This window comes from Gorilla gorilla, chromosome 11 (assembly GCF_029281585.2).
Source record: "Gorilla gorilla gorilla isolate KB3781 chromosome 11, NHGRI_mGorGor1-v2.1_pri, whole genome shotgun sequence".
NCBI classification, from domain to species: domain Eukaryota; kingdom Metazoa; phylum Chordata; class Mammalia; order Primates; family Hominidae; genus Gorilla; species Gorilla gorilla.
Genome location: NC_073235.2, coordinates 46,908,537 through 46,925,047, shown reverse-complemented (window position 1 = coordinate 46,925,047; position 16,511 = coordinate 46,908,537). Strand labels below are relative to the sequence as shown.

Genomic DNA, 16,511 nt, shown 5'->3' with positions numbered 1-16,511 from the left:
CACACTAGAATGTCTTCCTCCAATGAACCTGTGGGGTTTGGGCTGCTTTATCGCCATGGATCCTGGAATGGTCTCCATCACAAAGTGTGTCTGAAGAAATGAGCGAGTGAATGGGAGACAAACAGCACTTGGACTTCCCTTTTGTATTTTTAGGTTAACATATTTTTGAGCCCTGGCCTGAAGTAACCAACCAGACATTTTCATCTCTCCATTATTCCAGTCATCCAAACTTGAAAGCCTTAGTTATATTTGACTGTTCTCTGTCCCTCATGTCCTCCTCTATTTAGTCAGCCCACATCTTTCCTATAACAGTTTCCTCAATGTCCAAATTCCCTTCTTAGAATCCTGAATTGCCCCTTAGCACCTACAGGACATTCTTCAGTCCGATAATAAGTGCCATCCATTGTATACCAACGGCGCTCCATTCTTGTCAGACCAAATCCCTTGGTGATAACAAAAAAGAACCACATTTATACCAACCTCTGAATCTCTGCCCATGCTATCCCTTCAGACCCTAATCCCCCAGCTCCTTTCTTCCAGGCATCCAAATTCTCCCCATCCTTCTGTTCTTCAAGTCCAGGTCACATCCCATTTCCTTAATGTGGTCATCTTTGAACACCCCAAACGACAGCAATCTCTTCAGAACCCTTGTGGGGTTCTGAAATCCCACAATCCTAAGGTGTATATGGCTAACTTCAGCATGTTTCATCGTCCCTCCTTATATTGTTTGCCCTTATTTCATGTAGTCAATTTCATGAAGACAAGAGGTTTCTTCAGCTGAAAAATGAGGGTGGATCATCCTGGTATCTACCTCATTGGCTGACCTTGTTCTCTAGCCAGTAATTAAATAAATAATTACTGAGGTAATTAAATAAATAATGAAGCCAGTTGTGGTGGTCTGGCCCATAATCTCAGCTACTCAGGAGGTCGAGGCTGGAGGATGGCTTCAGTCCGGGAGTTGGAGGCTACAGTGAGCCATAATCCACTGCACTCCAGCCTGGGTGACAGAGCAAGACCCTATCTCAAAAATAGTAATAATCAGAATGTATATGTTGATATTAGTAAGTGACTAAAAAAATGTTTGCCCTAAGGAAAGGACTATTCCATTTGCCTCGACAAGCCCAGTTATAGCAGGGAGCACACATGGAAGATATTACAACTGGTGAAATGAATGAATGAATCAATGAATGGATGTTTGGTGGAGAAGAAATGGATTCTGATAAAGGAAGCCACAGTAGGGGAAAACATTCTCTGTGGAGGAGACTAAGTATCTTCAGAGAGTGAAACTAGGATATAAGTCCCTGAAGGATTTTGCCTTGTTAAAGGCAAAGAAGAATAGCCTAGAGTATCACTACATTTTTTTTTTAACAACAAAGTTAGATTAACTGAATGGCAAAATTGATCTATAACACATAAAACAGTGCAAACCTGGATTTATATTAATAACTTTCCACATTGCATAAGTTCACCAGTTTTAATTTTTTTAAAAAAGGAACAAAATTGTAATGCTTTCACATGTAAGATAAAGAATATCTTCTAACAAAGAGCCTTACAACTTTCAGATATTAATAGGATTTAAATTCAAAATGAAATTATTAGGTAAAATTTTTAAGAGTGTGTGAATGAACTATTTTCTAAGAACAGTAGAGAAATGGAAAAACTTGGAAGCATTATACACATGAGTTTGCCTACGTGCTAGTAGTAACAAGGAGCTATCTTAGGTGCATGGTGATCATTAGCATTAATGCAGTTCCACGTGCATATCAATAATCCAAATAGGGCCCTGATGTTTTACTCTTTGAATGTGTGAAAGTTATATTTACTCAGACAATCTAGTACCTGTAGTTATAAAGGGCTATTAATAACCACCTGCATCTGCGCTTCCTTTGCTAAGAGGGGGAAGAGGTACCTTACATCCAGAAACTGGGCGAGGCCAATTTAGGCATCAGTTCTTAATCTTACACAACACAATAAATTTCTTGTCTAAGAACTAACTGTATAGACTCTAACTATAGTCAAACTTGTTTCCAGTGTTCTAAGAATAATACATAAATTATTTCACATATGAGAGGCAATTGTTTTGGGAGGCTCCAGATTCTAGAGACCAATTACCTGCACTTGAATTTTATCTCTACCAATTACTAGTTACATTAACTTGAGTGTGTAATTGATAAGCCTTCATTTCTACATCGGTAAAGTGGAAATCATGATTCCTTATGTACAAGGCCTCGCTGTAGGGATTAAATGGCATGTCATTTTTATTTATTTATTTTTTAACTGTATTTTTATTTTCTTTCTTTTTTTATTTCAATAGGTTTTGGGGAACAGGTGATGTTTGGTTACATGAATAAGCTCTTTAGTAGTGATTTCTGAGGTTTTGGCGCACCCATCACCCAAGCAGTGTACACCGTGCCCAATGTGTAGTTTTTTTTCCGTCATCACCCTCCCACCATTTCCCCAAAGTCCACTGTGTCATTCTCATGGCATGCCATTTTTAAAGCACCCAGTACAACAACTAACATAGACTAGATGCTCACCCTGTTTTGTTTTGCCAGTTGTTTTTTTTTTTTTTTTTTGAGATGGAGTCTCGCTGTTTTTGCCCGGGCTGGAGTGCAATGGTGCAATTTCGGCTCACTGCAACCTCCGCCTCCTGGGTTCAAGCAATTCTCCTGCCTCAGCCTCCTGAGTAGCTGGGATTACAGGCATGCGCCACCACGCCCGGCTAATTTTTGTACTTTTAGTAGAGATGGGGTTTTGTAATGTTGGCCAGGCTGATCTTGAACTCCTGACCTCAGGTGTCCCGACGCCTCTGCCTCCCAAAGTGCTTGGGATTACAGGCATGAGCCACCAGGCCTGGCCAACTTCAAACAATTTTTGTTCATTAAGAAATGAATACATCGTAAACTGTTTTCTCCATTCATACTGGTTCCTCCTTAACTTTTTCTCTAGGAAACAAAAATACAATTTTAAGAAATTTGTAATGAAAGGACTAACCAATTTTGAGAGCCTTTGACATTTAAGTTATTTTGACATTCTGGAAAACTACACAGACAAGCTGTAGGACACATTATTTTCAGTACTCTGGCATTTGAGGCTAAAATATGAAGGTTAAGAACTAGTTTCGTTTTATATCTGATTTCATTTTTATTTAGCATCCCTTTTTTAACTGTGTAGGAGGAGGATTTAGTAGTATTTATAATGATTACGTATAATAATGATGAAAGCTGTCAGACTTTTCCTTTCTTTGACAACTGACTTACATCAGGAATCGTATTCTTTTTAAAAATTTATCATTGACACATAACAATTTTACATATTAATATTTGTGAGGTGCAACATGATGTTTTGGTACATGTATAAATCGTTTAATGATCAAATCAAGGTGATTAGTATATCCATCTCCTTAAACATTTATCATTTCTTTGTGATAAGGACATTTGAGAACCCCCATTCTAGCTATTCTGAAATATGCACTACATTTTTGTGAGCTCCAGTCACATAATAGACCAACATAACTATTTCTCCTATCTAACTGTAGTTTTGTACCCATTGAGAAATCTCTCATTGTTCACCCTTCCCCCTACTCTCCTCATCCTCTGGAATCAGCCTAAATGTCCATCAACAGATGAATGGATAATGAATGGTATATATACCCAATGGAATACTATTCAGCCATAAAAAAGAATGAAATCATGTCATTTGCAGCAACATGGATAAACCTGGAGGACATTATGCTAAGTGAAATAAGCCAAGCACAGAAACATAAATATCACTTGACCTCACTCATATGTGGAATCTAAAAAGCTGTTCTCATGGAAGTGGAGAAAAATCATATATATTTTTTTCTTCTTACCCTGGATAACAACCAATAAACAAAAACGAAGCATTTGCCCATTGTTAACGACCACTAAAATACATACATTCAGAGTGTTTGTTGTATGTAGAATTTGAACTGAGGCTTGAGGAAACTTTAAGGAAATAGAAGGGTGAGTTCCTTCCACTAAGCAACATAAAATTTTAGGGGTATTGATAAAAAAAACAAACGTCATAATGACAAGAAGAGAAAATTTACAAATAAATAATTATAGCCTCATTAGTTATTCAACTCAATGGTCACTTATTGGGACCCTACTAAGTGCAAGGCATTTTGTTAGTCATCACGAAAGATACAGTGAGAAAAGAAGAGTCACTGTCATTAAGGACCTACATTCATCCGGTTGAATAAAACAGTGGTAGACGAATAGGAAATGTGTGTAAAATATTTAGTACAACGTTAGCACATAATAAATGCTCTATCATTTCTAGCCATTATTATTGATTATAATATCATCTGGATTAAGACGTTTTATTTGAAATACAGCAAGCTATGTAAGTTCAAATGCAAAGTGTTCAGTATTGTAGAGGGTTTCTAACAGTATAGGGTCAAATGTTGGAGATAGGACAAGAGAGGTGCCTTAAAGAAATTGCAAATTTCAGGGAAGACTTTCTTCAAGACAAAGGCATACTTGCTGGGTATGCCTCTGTGCACAAGAGAGAAAGAGAGAAAGGCTGAAATGTAAAAGGAGACTGGATGGAGTGGGTTATCAAACGAGTTGTAAGAGAATAATTTTAGATGATAGCCACAATAATGTTTTTTTTTAGCAGTAAGATCAGAAGAAGAAGAAAGAATGATGATAGGAGAGAATGTAGTCAATTTAAGATGATCCAAGGAATACACACTGTATGGGTTGCACTCTTTGAAGTCAGTAGGAAAAAGAGACTATCAGTCAGCAGTAAGGGAATAGGAGTACGGTTGGAATCTTGAGACGTGGACATGTAGAATAATTGCTGTGGACAATGCATGGAGATTCAATTATGAGGAAGGAATAGCCCATTTTGAAAACATAGTCTGCAACAAGACTATACTATTATTTAAGATTTTTTTAAGATACGTTTGATACTCCAGAAATTGGACTGGATCGTAGTTCAGCAGGGTAAGAATGATACAAGTGTAAGGGACAGAGATGGAAGTGATGATTTCAAGTTCCAAGGTGAACTGAGGTAAATAAAATCAGAATGGGTAAAATGGACTAGGGAACTTTTCAGGGCTTGATTGTCACATTGAAGTACACGTTTCAAGGGAATGAGAAACTGGATGATAGGGAAGGGGAGAAAGTAGAAATCAGAGAGCGAAAGTTCACGGTTCTGGTTCTTGTCCCCGCTCACGGTTCTGGTTCTTGTCCCAGGGTTAGCCCAGGAGCAAGTGTGGCCATCCATGTTGCTGGATTAGAGAAAGCCTAAGCACTATGAAGCCAGGTTCTGCATGGACTACCTATTAAGTGATGAAGTTTCCCAGAATGCAATGGCATCCTGAGGGAAATGTAATCAAGAGACAGGCGTCATTTTGCTTGCAGTATACAGGCAATGTCCTAAAACATGACGGTGAAAATGGATGACTTTCGACTTCAAACCATTACAGCTACAGAGTGGAAACTATTTGAGGGTAGAGGTTAGGTCTGCTCTTCTCCATAATCCCTCTCAGAGGATGCAGTGGTTTATACAGTGTTAATGGTTCATAACCAGGGTATTTGTTGAATTAATGAATAAATAAACAAACAAATAAATGATGAGTGAGTTGACGAAACAGGAACATTGATTAGAAGCAGTAGCGTGAATTAAGGAGTTTTTTGACCCTTCCTCTTTGTTCTGTGAGTCATAACAAATGAAAGCAGGAATGGCCCTGTGGAAAAGGTCTGTAAGGGATGGGTTATTATCAGGGGATGACACAGTTTCATTTAGTCTGAAGAAGTGGAACACATGTAGGAGGATATAATTAAGCGTGGGAGGAGAATAACAAGTAATATGTGAAATGGGAAAGCAAAATGAACCGGGAATAAAGTTCTTTTTTGGTTTCTAGTCCAAAGTTAAGCTTGAGGCATTTCTTGTTTACTATAACCACAAAATATCTAATATCTGCTAACTAATAACTAATACCTGCTATTTTAACAGATGTTAAAATAATACCTAATAAAAATTCACCTTTGCAAGGTGCTATGGAAAGTTATTCTTTATTGAGCACCTTTAGAAACTTGATTACAAATTAGAAACAGTCAAATTAGGAAATACAATCCTTAAATATTAAATGGAAATTTTAAATAAGCATCTTGAACAGAGAATTTGAAAAACTTTTATGTGTTCTCTTTGCCCCACTAGACCCAGCTCTGGATTACTCAGTTAAAAAAAAATGTAAGAATAAAACAAGTGTCTAGGATTCAGAGGAATGGGGACATTTAAAAAAAAAAAAGAAAAAAAGTAAAAATTTTCTACACACACATATACAAACACACACAACACACACACACACACACACACACACACACTCTGAAGTGGGCATTTTAACTGACTTCCCCCCATATTCATTGTATGGTGTAATAATGTTGCTATTTAGAATTGCTTATAATGTCATTGTGATCGTTTCAGTATGTAGGGCCTGTTCAAATGGTATCAAGTCAGGCATGATGAAAAACTAAAAAGATGAGGTTCTCTCTTTTCTTGCCTCTTTCTCTCATGTTGAGTCATTATGGTGCAGTAGAAAGAGCAGTGGGTGAAGAGTCAGGATACATAAATCCTACATACAGCTCTTCCAGAAATTACTTGTGCAACTTTGTATGATTCACTAACCTCACTGTACCTTAGTTGTAACATCTGTTAAATGAGGAAATCAGGCTAGAAATTTTGGACTCCACCCCACCCTGCCCTTTCTTCTAATGAAATTTTACTGGAAGCATGAACAAAATAATTACTGGACCGCACTAGCTGTCATGGGATGGGAGGCTCTCGGGGGCCCTGCCTCACGATAACATACACAGGGCCAGCTTCCTGGGTCTGGGACCTGCACAGTCGCACAGGGCCCAGCACTGAGAAGGGCTGCTTGGTTGGCTCTGCAGTTGCTGTCTTGAAGCTCTTGACAATTTTTGAATGAGGGGCCCAACATTTTCATTTTACACTGGGCCCCACCAACCATATAGCCAGTCCTGTTCATGTCTCACAAAATACATGAGAAGAATAGCAGAGTACAAGCTAGGATGGGAAGTGGTGGAATCAGAGAAGCACTGCTTCAAGTATTGAACAGAAATGCCAGTTAGGTCTAAGTTTACAGGATCCTTCTTTGGGTGTCTCCAGAGCAATTGAACCCCAAGTAAAGATCCAGATCTAGAATGAAAATCTTGCCTCAGCAAGAAATACAGTGGTGCCAGGTGTAACTCCCCTACACTGATAATATTAGTATAAGGTTGGCAGCCTAGCCAGCAATTAAGTCTGTTTAACCATCAATTCTGTGCATCGCATCGTTAGCATAGGGGAAAGTGGGGGAAAGAAGAACTTTTTTTACTTTCACTATCCTCTTGGTTTAATAACTCTCAATTTCTCCTGTTCCTCTTAACATGGAGCTTAAATTAAAACTTTTAAATTAGTTAGCTTTCTTATATGAGTAACAGAAGCGATACAAGTTTGATTATAACGTATTTCTCTGCAAGAGTTGAGTGGATATATAATGTTAATCAATTGTACAAAATCAGTTTATCAGATAATTCAGTTAGTACCTAAATACTTAACAAGGAGGGAATCATACTATTACAAAGTATGTCATATTCTTCTTGGTTGTATCTATCACATTTTTATAGGTTGGAAGAGTTTTGTCTGCCAGTCAGACATCTGTCATGGAAGTCATTATTTTTTAATTTCTTAGTTAACTTCATACATTGAGTTTTTAAAAATAAGGTGGAGAAAGAGATAGGTTTGGAGGAGAGAAAAATAGAAGTAGTGCTTGGCAGGTGAGACGGGGGATGATTTTCAGACTATAATCAGTGAACGCCAAGAAGAGCCTGTTCACTTCCTGGCTAATGAATGCTGTTGTTTTATTAGCTTTGTTTGCGATTAGGAGCAGCTATCTTCACTTCACAGCAAGTGTTCCCACAAGAAATAACTGATATTTCAAGCTTCTTGAGTGCCTCCTTCATTCATTCAACAAATATTTAATAAGCGCTGTTTTGCTTGTGATGTTGTCTGGGGTTTCCAGGCACCTCCAAAATATTTTCTCTTAATCTGCATGTTTGTTTTCCCCATCAGAAAGCTGTGTTGTTTTGAGTTTTTAATTGAAAAGAATATGATAAAATTCTCTAGGCCTAGCCAGTAAAGAAAAAGCAAACTGATTAAAGTAATTAATTAATTGAAATTATGGAATTCTGGAACTTTGAGGACACCCCAGAAAGCACACCCTGGCTCATTTTACAGATGAGGAAATTGAAATTCAAAAACATGAAATAACTGAGCCAAAATGAGGAGTCCAAGGACCCTGAACCTTGCCTAATCATTCAATTATTGCATAATAACTGTGACCCAGGCACTATGTTAGGTGCTGGTGACACAAAGCTGAATAACATACGGTTCATTCCTTTATCAGCTCACAGACACGTAAGAGAAAGATTACGATGGGATGTGATCAATTCAATGATTGAGACACACAGATGACGTTCAGTAAGTGAAGAAGGAAGTCTATGTGAACTCAGGCTGAGATAGTCAGGAAAGCTACCTAATAATAATAATATGGGACCGATTGTGCTTCTCTCCAAAATCATGTTATGAATGTCTCATTTAGCCATGCGAGGCAGAGGATTGAATTTGTAGAATTCTTAAATTGGACAAGAGTCAGAATTTCATGAAAGACTTGTTAAAACACAGATTGCTGGTTCCATAGGTTTGGATGGGCCCCAATAATTTGCATTTCAAGCAAGCTCCCAGATAATACGGATGCCACTGACTTTTGAAAATCACTGACTGTCCCGAGCATTCTTAGGTTTCACGTGTCTCTACATAAAGCATAAGAAAAGAGCATTGAATTGCTGGGCAAAATCACCTTACTTCATCAACTCCTCTAAAATATAATAAACTAGTCTATCTTTTTGGTAATATGCCAATTCCAAATTTTTAGGTTACACAGTAACGTGAAAGACAAGTGCATATTGTCTATCTTGGGAATTTTTTTTTTTTTTTTTTGAGAGATGGAGTTTCACTCTTGTTGCCCAGGCTGGAGTGCAGTGGCACGATCTCGGCTCACCGCAACCTCTGCCTCCCAGGTTCAAGTGATTCTCCTGCCTCAGCCTCCCTAGTAGCTGGGATTATAGGCATATGCCACCACGCCCGGCTAATTTTGTATTTTTAGTAGAGACGGTGTTTCTCCATGTTGGTCAGGCTGGTCTCGAACTCCTGACCTCAGGTGATCCGCCCACCTCGGCCTCCCAAAGTGCTGGGATTACAGGCGTGAGCCACCGCGCCCGGCCTATCTTGGGAATTTTTTAAAAAGCAATGGACTCTATCATTCTGTGCCAATACACAGCAATCAAAATCGTTGAGTGTTAGCAGTCTCTACATCTTGATATTCAAAATCCCCTAATGTAAGATCTCCTGCTGTTTAGGGAGATATTTGATACTGCAGACTACTACAGATTCCCATTCCTTGTCCACTCTTCACCTCGCTCTCCTGAAGCTCTCTTACATGAGAAACTCTCATTGGCATCTGAACATGTGTTCCCTGCAGAAAGCCATGTTCAGAGCAGGGGTGGAGAGAGCGGCCAAGATGCTGTACTAATTCCCAGGAAGAGCAGAAAACTTTTCTGTTGCTCTTGACGACCTGGCTTTATCCATGCCTCTGTACCAGTTGGAGGCTCTGCGAGGCCGCCCATGTAGCTGTGTAATGAGAAAAAGATCATCCTCTTCCCTCACAGTTGTTTTTAGGTATCTAGTGCCAATATGTCTTTTGGAAGCCTTCTGCAAAAACGCATACATGCATTTTTAATGATGACAAGCTTACATTTATTGATTAGTCAACTTTAAACAAAGTAGCCATGAGAATCTATAGTCCTCAACAAATGCTGAATACGTGCTTCCTTAAACTAAAAAACTCAATACAAATGACTACATTCAAAATAATTTTCGTGTTTTCTTATCATCTGAGATGTTAACAAAAAGGCCCTTTTTCAAAAAGATGATAAATACAGTTACCTAGATTTGTAATTGCTTCTTCAGGTCCCTTTGCCTTTCATAGTGAAGTAAGCAAAAGCCAGATTATATGATAAATACATAATTTATGTTACATACATTACATTACACTGGGGAAGCATGTGTGTGTGTGTGTGTGTGTGTATATATGAGATGCCCTATTATACATACATGTCTATATATATGTATATAGACATGTCTGTATATTGCAGAATCACAACCATTATGTGTATATATCTCCAAACGGGTGAATCACAGAAGTAGGAAAAAAATTAACCACTCATGTCCTCATTTCCAAGAACACTGGCACTAGTAGGCACTCAATAAACAGTTATTAAACAAGGGGATGGATGGATGATTCTACTCAGTTTTTTACATATACTTGCTGCAACTCCTCTGTACCTTCCAAGATATTTTCTTTTTAAAAAGAATTATTTATTCATTTTGATGTTTACTTAAAATGGCTTAACATAATATTCAATTTTCTTCCATTTTTTATGAAAATTAAAAGCATGCAGGACACTAAACCAGTGATAATAGAGTACCTGTCTTCCACTGTGAACACAGGCTTGCTACAAATAAAGAAAATGAATGCCAAAGGGAAACAGAAAATGATAAAGAATAAGTATCCGGTCTATATTTCATTACCTGTAAACACTAAGCAAAGCCCACTTTTAAGTATCTTTGAGAAAGTATTCTAAAGCAACTTGATTATGGGGGCTGACTAATTTGGGGACCAATATTTCTCCTTTATTTAGAGTTCTGTTAACATCGCTTGATTTTTAGGCAAAAATTTTTAAGGCCAGTCTATATTGATATTTATTATTATCTGTCTGAAAAATCAATTATCTAGCTAACACAGCCATAAAGATATTTATAAAAGTGTCATTAATAAGCAACGTTAGTAAGAGTGGCCAACATATTGCCAAGAGAACTGAGGCTTTCCTGACAAAAAGGGACCTGAAAATTCACCCTAACAATCTAACAATATTAAAATACACATGGTCATGAGGAAACATTTTTAATTAACATTCTTTTTTATGGCTGGGTGCGGTGGCTCACGCCTGTAATCCCAGCACTTTGGGAGGCCGAGGTGGGTGGATCACGAGGTCAGGAGATCGAGACCATCCTGGCTAATGGTGAAACCCTGTCTCTACTAAAAATACGAAAAATTAGCCAGGGGTGGTGTCAGGCACCTGTAGTCCCAGCTACTCAGGAGGCCAAGGCAGGAGAATAGTGTGAACCTGGGAGACGGAGCTGGCAGTGAGCCGAGATTGCACTACTGCACTTTAGCCTGGGCGACAGAGCAAGACTTCGTCTCAAAAACAAAAAAAAAAAAACAAAACTTTTTTTTGTGTGTGTTTTTTGAGACAGGGGTCTCACTCTGTCACTCAGGCTGGAATGCAGTGGTGCGATCACAGCTCTCTGCAGCCTCAACCTCCCAAGCTCAAGCGTTTCTGCTACCTCTGCCTCCCCAGTAGCAGGGACCACAGGCATGCACCACCATGCCAGGCTAATTCTTTTACTTTCTATAGAGACGAGATTTGTTGCCCAAGCTAGATATTCTTTTTTTGGATAGAGAAAAGGTTATCTAACCTTAGAGAAGGTTGAGAGATATTTGCAAGACGTTAGGATAAATTTTAGGACTAAATGCAAAATCTCTGGAGAAGGTATGGGAAGAAATTACTTGAGGCTTCTTGTGAATTTTTGTTATGGTTTGATCATAAATACCATGCAAATATCCTTTGTCAGTGTGTTTTGGCAGTTCTTCCAAAGAGACCAGGGAGTGAAAAGGATTACAGAAAGAAGGAAAATGAGGTTGATTTTACACTAGAAAAATGCAGTGAAGAATTCTACAACCTTTCAGCTACTTTTGTACCTCATTCCTGTGTCCAGTACACATTATTGCATAATCTTTGTAAAAACAAACATACAAACTTTCAGATACAATCAAAACTTCATTTTTCCCAACAATTCTGAGAGTAACCAAAATTGAATCCCATCATTTGTCCTAGTATTATAACTGTTAGGGTGATTGTAGTTTTAAGAGACTGAAACACAACATACCTTCAAGCAGAAAAGGAAGTTTCTTGTCTCACAGAATTTAAGGAAGGTGGTCAACAGAACCACTGCAAGGTGCACCTCGGCCTCAGGAACGAGAAAAGCTAGAAATGAACTGTCAGAACATGCAATCTTGTCTGCTTTTCTCTGTATGTCTGCTTTATTCTCTCTTCATAAATCTTCTTTTTCTAGATGGAAAATAACAATTCCTTCATTCCACATTTTATAGCTACAGTCACTTGGCAGAAAAAAAAAACTGCCTTGATGCTTTTTGTGGAACAAAGTCCTAAAATCATAGGGAAGGGATTTATTGAATTTAATTGGATCTATTGGCTACCCTGGACCAATCAACAAGTTGGCCTGGAGAAGAGAGGGCTGAGATTGGCTCACCTGAGCAACAGAGATCAATTGTGGCTAGGGGAGCAGGATCACATGGTAACACAGCAGCTCCTTGGGTACCATAAGGCTTGGCAATCAGGAAATGGAGAAGCATTCCTAGGACAAGGTGAATGTTGAAGTACTGGGCAGAAAAACTGTATATTACTAGCACCTATTGCACCTCAGGGAAAAACTACATTAGATTCATGCTGGTGATACCTAGTTTCTGGGAGGTTTAACTCTAGCCCACTTAAGTGACCCTAGGTATATGAGATATATAAACAACAGAATATCTATACAGCATGAAGAAATATCCAGATGGAGCAAATGGATTTAAATGATTGAGTGCCATCTTCTTCATGAAACCCTTTTTGAATACTTATCTGAGCCCTATCAAACTCTTGCAAGTATTTATGACCACTACTACACAGTTTATCAAATAATTATTCTACAGTTGCCTGAGTATTAGGTCTAAGTCCCTAGCTCAGCTGCAGGTATCTTATTTTATGCTTCCTTTTACCAAAAGACCTCTACACCAAGATTAGTGTTAAGGACATAATTTATTCCACATTCATCCCATAAATGATTCTTGAGAGCCTACTAATTTCTAGGCAATATATTCAATGCCCAGCATACAAAGATGATCAAAGATGAATCCTTAAAGAGAGCGCATGATTTGATGTCTTTTGTCCCCATCACACTTGACATAGAAATCTAGCATAGCCAAATTTGATCTAGCAATTGAATTACCTCTCCAAACAACAGTAGTGTATCTAGATGCAGTTTTGTTTGCCTATCCAGAAAAATCAGAATTTTCCTCACTTTTAAGCCAAAAGGCTATTAATGCAAATCCAATTGAATTTGCATATGATTACATTTCTGATGGAAACATTCATATGCAAATGAAAATTCATGCAAAGATAGCCAGATCATTCAAATAGTTGCTGAAATATCAAGATAAAATTAGGATATTAAATGTACATCCATCTATGTTTACTAGGTTACACTAAGGTCATCAAGTAGGACAATATTCTCAAAAAACTTAAACCATATCTTAGCCCTTAACATAAACCATTGACAACCCTCAAGTAGATATGAATTCAGAAAGGAGCTATTACGTTACTTTCTGCTGTCATAGTACTGAAAAGGAAGTCAGTCACTGATAAAATCAGTGAAGTTACTCAAAAGACATTCATCATGGCTCCGCCATTTTGCCCCTTTTATCCTTTCTTCCCGTCAAAAGTAAAAGGTGATTTTTTTTATAGATCTGATGTTATTTTGATGATCCAAAACAATGAGCAAATACTTTATGCAAGTTGACAGTTTCTACATACTTCATAGGGGCTCAGTGATGCAAGTGAAATGACATCATCACAGTCACCACCAATAAGTATCCATTGGAAAGCATCCATGACATTGTGTATACAGCAAGAGGAAAGTGATCTTATCTAAAGCCCATATTCTTTATTAAGTCCAGCTAATAACAGATTTAAGCAAAATTTCAAGGTATAAAATCTTAATCCACTACTGTACATTCCAAATCTATTTTTAAGGGAAATACAGCCTTGGAATAGACCGTTGTTCTTGTTAAACTTATTAGAAGTTACAGAGGCAAAAAAGAAAGGTTTGAGATCACAGCATTCAGGATTACTGGCGCTTAGTTTAGTGGTCCACATAGTGTAATTCTCCCACTTCCTTTTATTTGGTCCCATATATTTGTTTATAGTTTCAAGTCTTTTTAGAATTCTAGTGTTTTTTGCTTTGATGAATGTCACCTACCATCCATCAAATTTGGAAAGTATAAACCTGAGGGAGGTACCTTAGCATCTCCCAGCTTGACAAACTGAATTCTTTCCCAAATGAATCTGAGGAATTTTATATCTTAGGTATTTCTCAAATCCAGACACTTCCTTCATCTCCATCATCAATTCCTTAACAGTATCTTATGCCTGGCCTAGGACAGGAACCTCCTAACCAGATTCCCAGGACCTACTTTTCTCTTTCTCCAATCCCTATCATACTATAGCCAAGGATGTCATCTAAAAATGCAAATAATCATAGTTTCATCCAGCCATCCTCCTTGCTTAGTACTCTTCAATAGCTTCCTGCTTCTTTTAGAGTAAAAACCCAAATCCTTAAACAAGCCCTTACCTGCTGCATGGTCTGGCTCCCGCCTTACTCTCCACCCTTACATCACGCGGTTCCCCTTTCATCCTCTGCACTCCAGCACTGTCCTTTTTTTTTAACATCCTGACGTGTCCCATGCTTGTTTCAGTCGCCACATTGCACATGCTGCTCTTCTCCAGCTTCTACATTTAGTTAACTTCATGCTTCTTCAGTTAAGACCTTCCTGATCTAGCTGCCATCAGGTTCCTGTGTTACTTTTTTTATACCACCATATAACTTTCTTTCATAATACTTATCTGAGTTTGTAATGATGTGTTTACTTTGGAGATAATATCAGTTGTATTAATCTCTCTCATGGCTTCCCGAAGGATGAGCCTAGAACTGTTTTTTGCTCACCAGAGCATGACATGATGCTTATCACACACTAGGCATTCAGAAAATACTTGTTGAATTAATGGATGGTTCCACTTTCTATTCCCCTCATCAAAAATCCAAGTTCATAATCATGAAAGCAAAAAAAAAAAATTGCCTAGCTTGCTTGCGCATCACCCTGCCACAGTTGCCAAAGAGAATTAGTATGTCAAATACTATAATATTGTTTATGGTAGAGAAGACAAGGTGAAGAATCTCGTGGCACCAAGGTTAACTGCTTTCAAAAACTATGATAATAGGATTCCACCGTTAATTGTACCAGCAAAGCACTTTTTTCACCTACTTAGGATAAAGAATAATATAACAGCTACTCTCCCAACTTTGTTAGCATAAAAATATTATTTATGATCTCTAAGCCACATCTTATTTCAGAAACACATCTAGAGGTTTCAAATATACAAAATCTTATGACACAAGTTGCTAAAATTGAGTTACAACTGTTATTCATTTCACAGGAATAGAGTCATAATTACAAAAGTTAAAGTCACATCAAAATCACACACCAGTTTCTTAACTCCCTCTGTTACTTTTTATTTTATTTCTATCAGCTGTGAGCTTAATTTTATTTTCAGCAGCTTTAAAATACAGAACTAAAGATTAAAATTATAGGGAAAGATAAAATGCCACATTCTGGTGCTTTTTTTTAACAAAGTTGCATTATTATCTGTCTAGGAATATCTTTCCTTTTGCATCTGTCTCAGACTATGTAGTCCTGGCTGTCTGTGACATTCAGAGGGTGGAGGGTTAAAAACTTATATTTAGCAACAGGATGTATCTGTGGTTAGGGATGCTCAGTCTAGTGGACAATGAAAAATTAAATATACCTTTCTTAAAAGAAAATGAAATTTCAGATAGACTGTTAAAATAGGCTTAATCTTATATTATCTTTAATGTTTATGGATCTTAGAATGCAGTTGTTGGCTTTTTAAAAAAAATTTTATGAAAAACATTTTAAATTTCTTTCATTCTTTGTATATACAGACTAATATTCCAGGAAGAAAAAATAAAATAAAATGTGCTTATTTAACTTGAAGGAAAGTGCCCGCCTTCTTGCATATATCGCAAGAATAAGCATTCAGTCAATAATCGGTCATCTTCAACACTTCTTACAAATAAACTAGGTTTTGTAGTCTATTGCAAGTCAGCATTTCTCACTGGCTATGATGGAGATGGACTTGGGATCCTAGGAAGAAGGCCCGGAAACAACATTTCTTCTCCTTTTATGATTTCAGTGAAGAATGCAAATTGCACATCAGATTTTGAGGAATACTTTGCCAAAAGAAAACTGGAGGAACGCGATGGTCATGCAGTCAGCATCGAGGAGTACCTTCAGCGCAGTGACACAGCCATTATTTACCCAGAAGCCCCTGAGGAGCTGTCTCGCCTTGGCACGCCAGAGGCCAATGGGCAAGAAGAAAATGGTGAGGCTGTAAATCATTTTTAGCCACTGCACTGACCTCTGCAGCTGTTACAATTAC

At 37.8% G+C, this 16,511-nt stretch overlaps 1 protein-coding gene across 6 annotated transcripts in view; it reads left to right on the top strand.

Annotated features, from left to right (window-relative positions):
- The window catches only part of ZEB2 (zinc finger E-box binding homeobox 2), a 132,295-nt gene that overhangs the window by 99,010 nt on the left and 16,774 nt on the right, over positions 1-16,511 (top strand). For all 6 annotated transcript variants that reach the window (XM_004032622.4, XM_004032623.4, XM_019022312.4 and 3 more), the window contains one exon: positions 16,266-16,454. In XM_004032622.4, the coding sequence (XP_004032670.1) occupies positions 16,266-16,454 (189 nt within the window). The remainder of the gene's footprint in view (positions 1-16,265; positions 16,455-16,511) is intronic.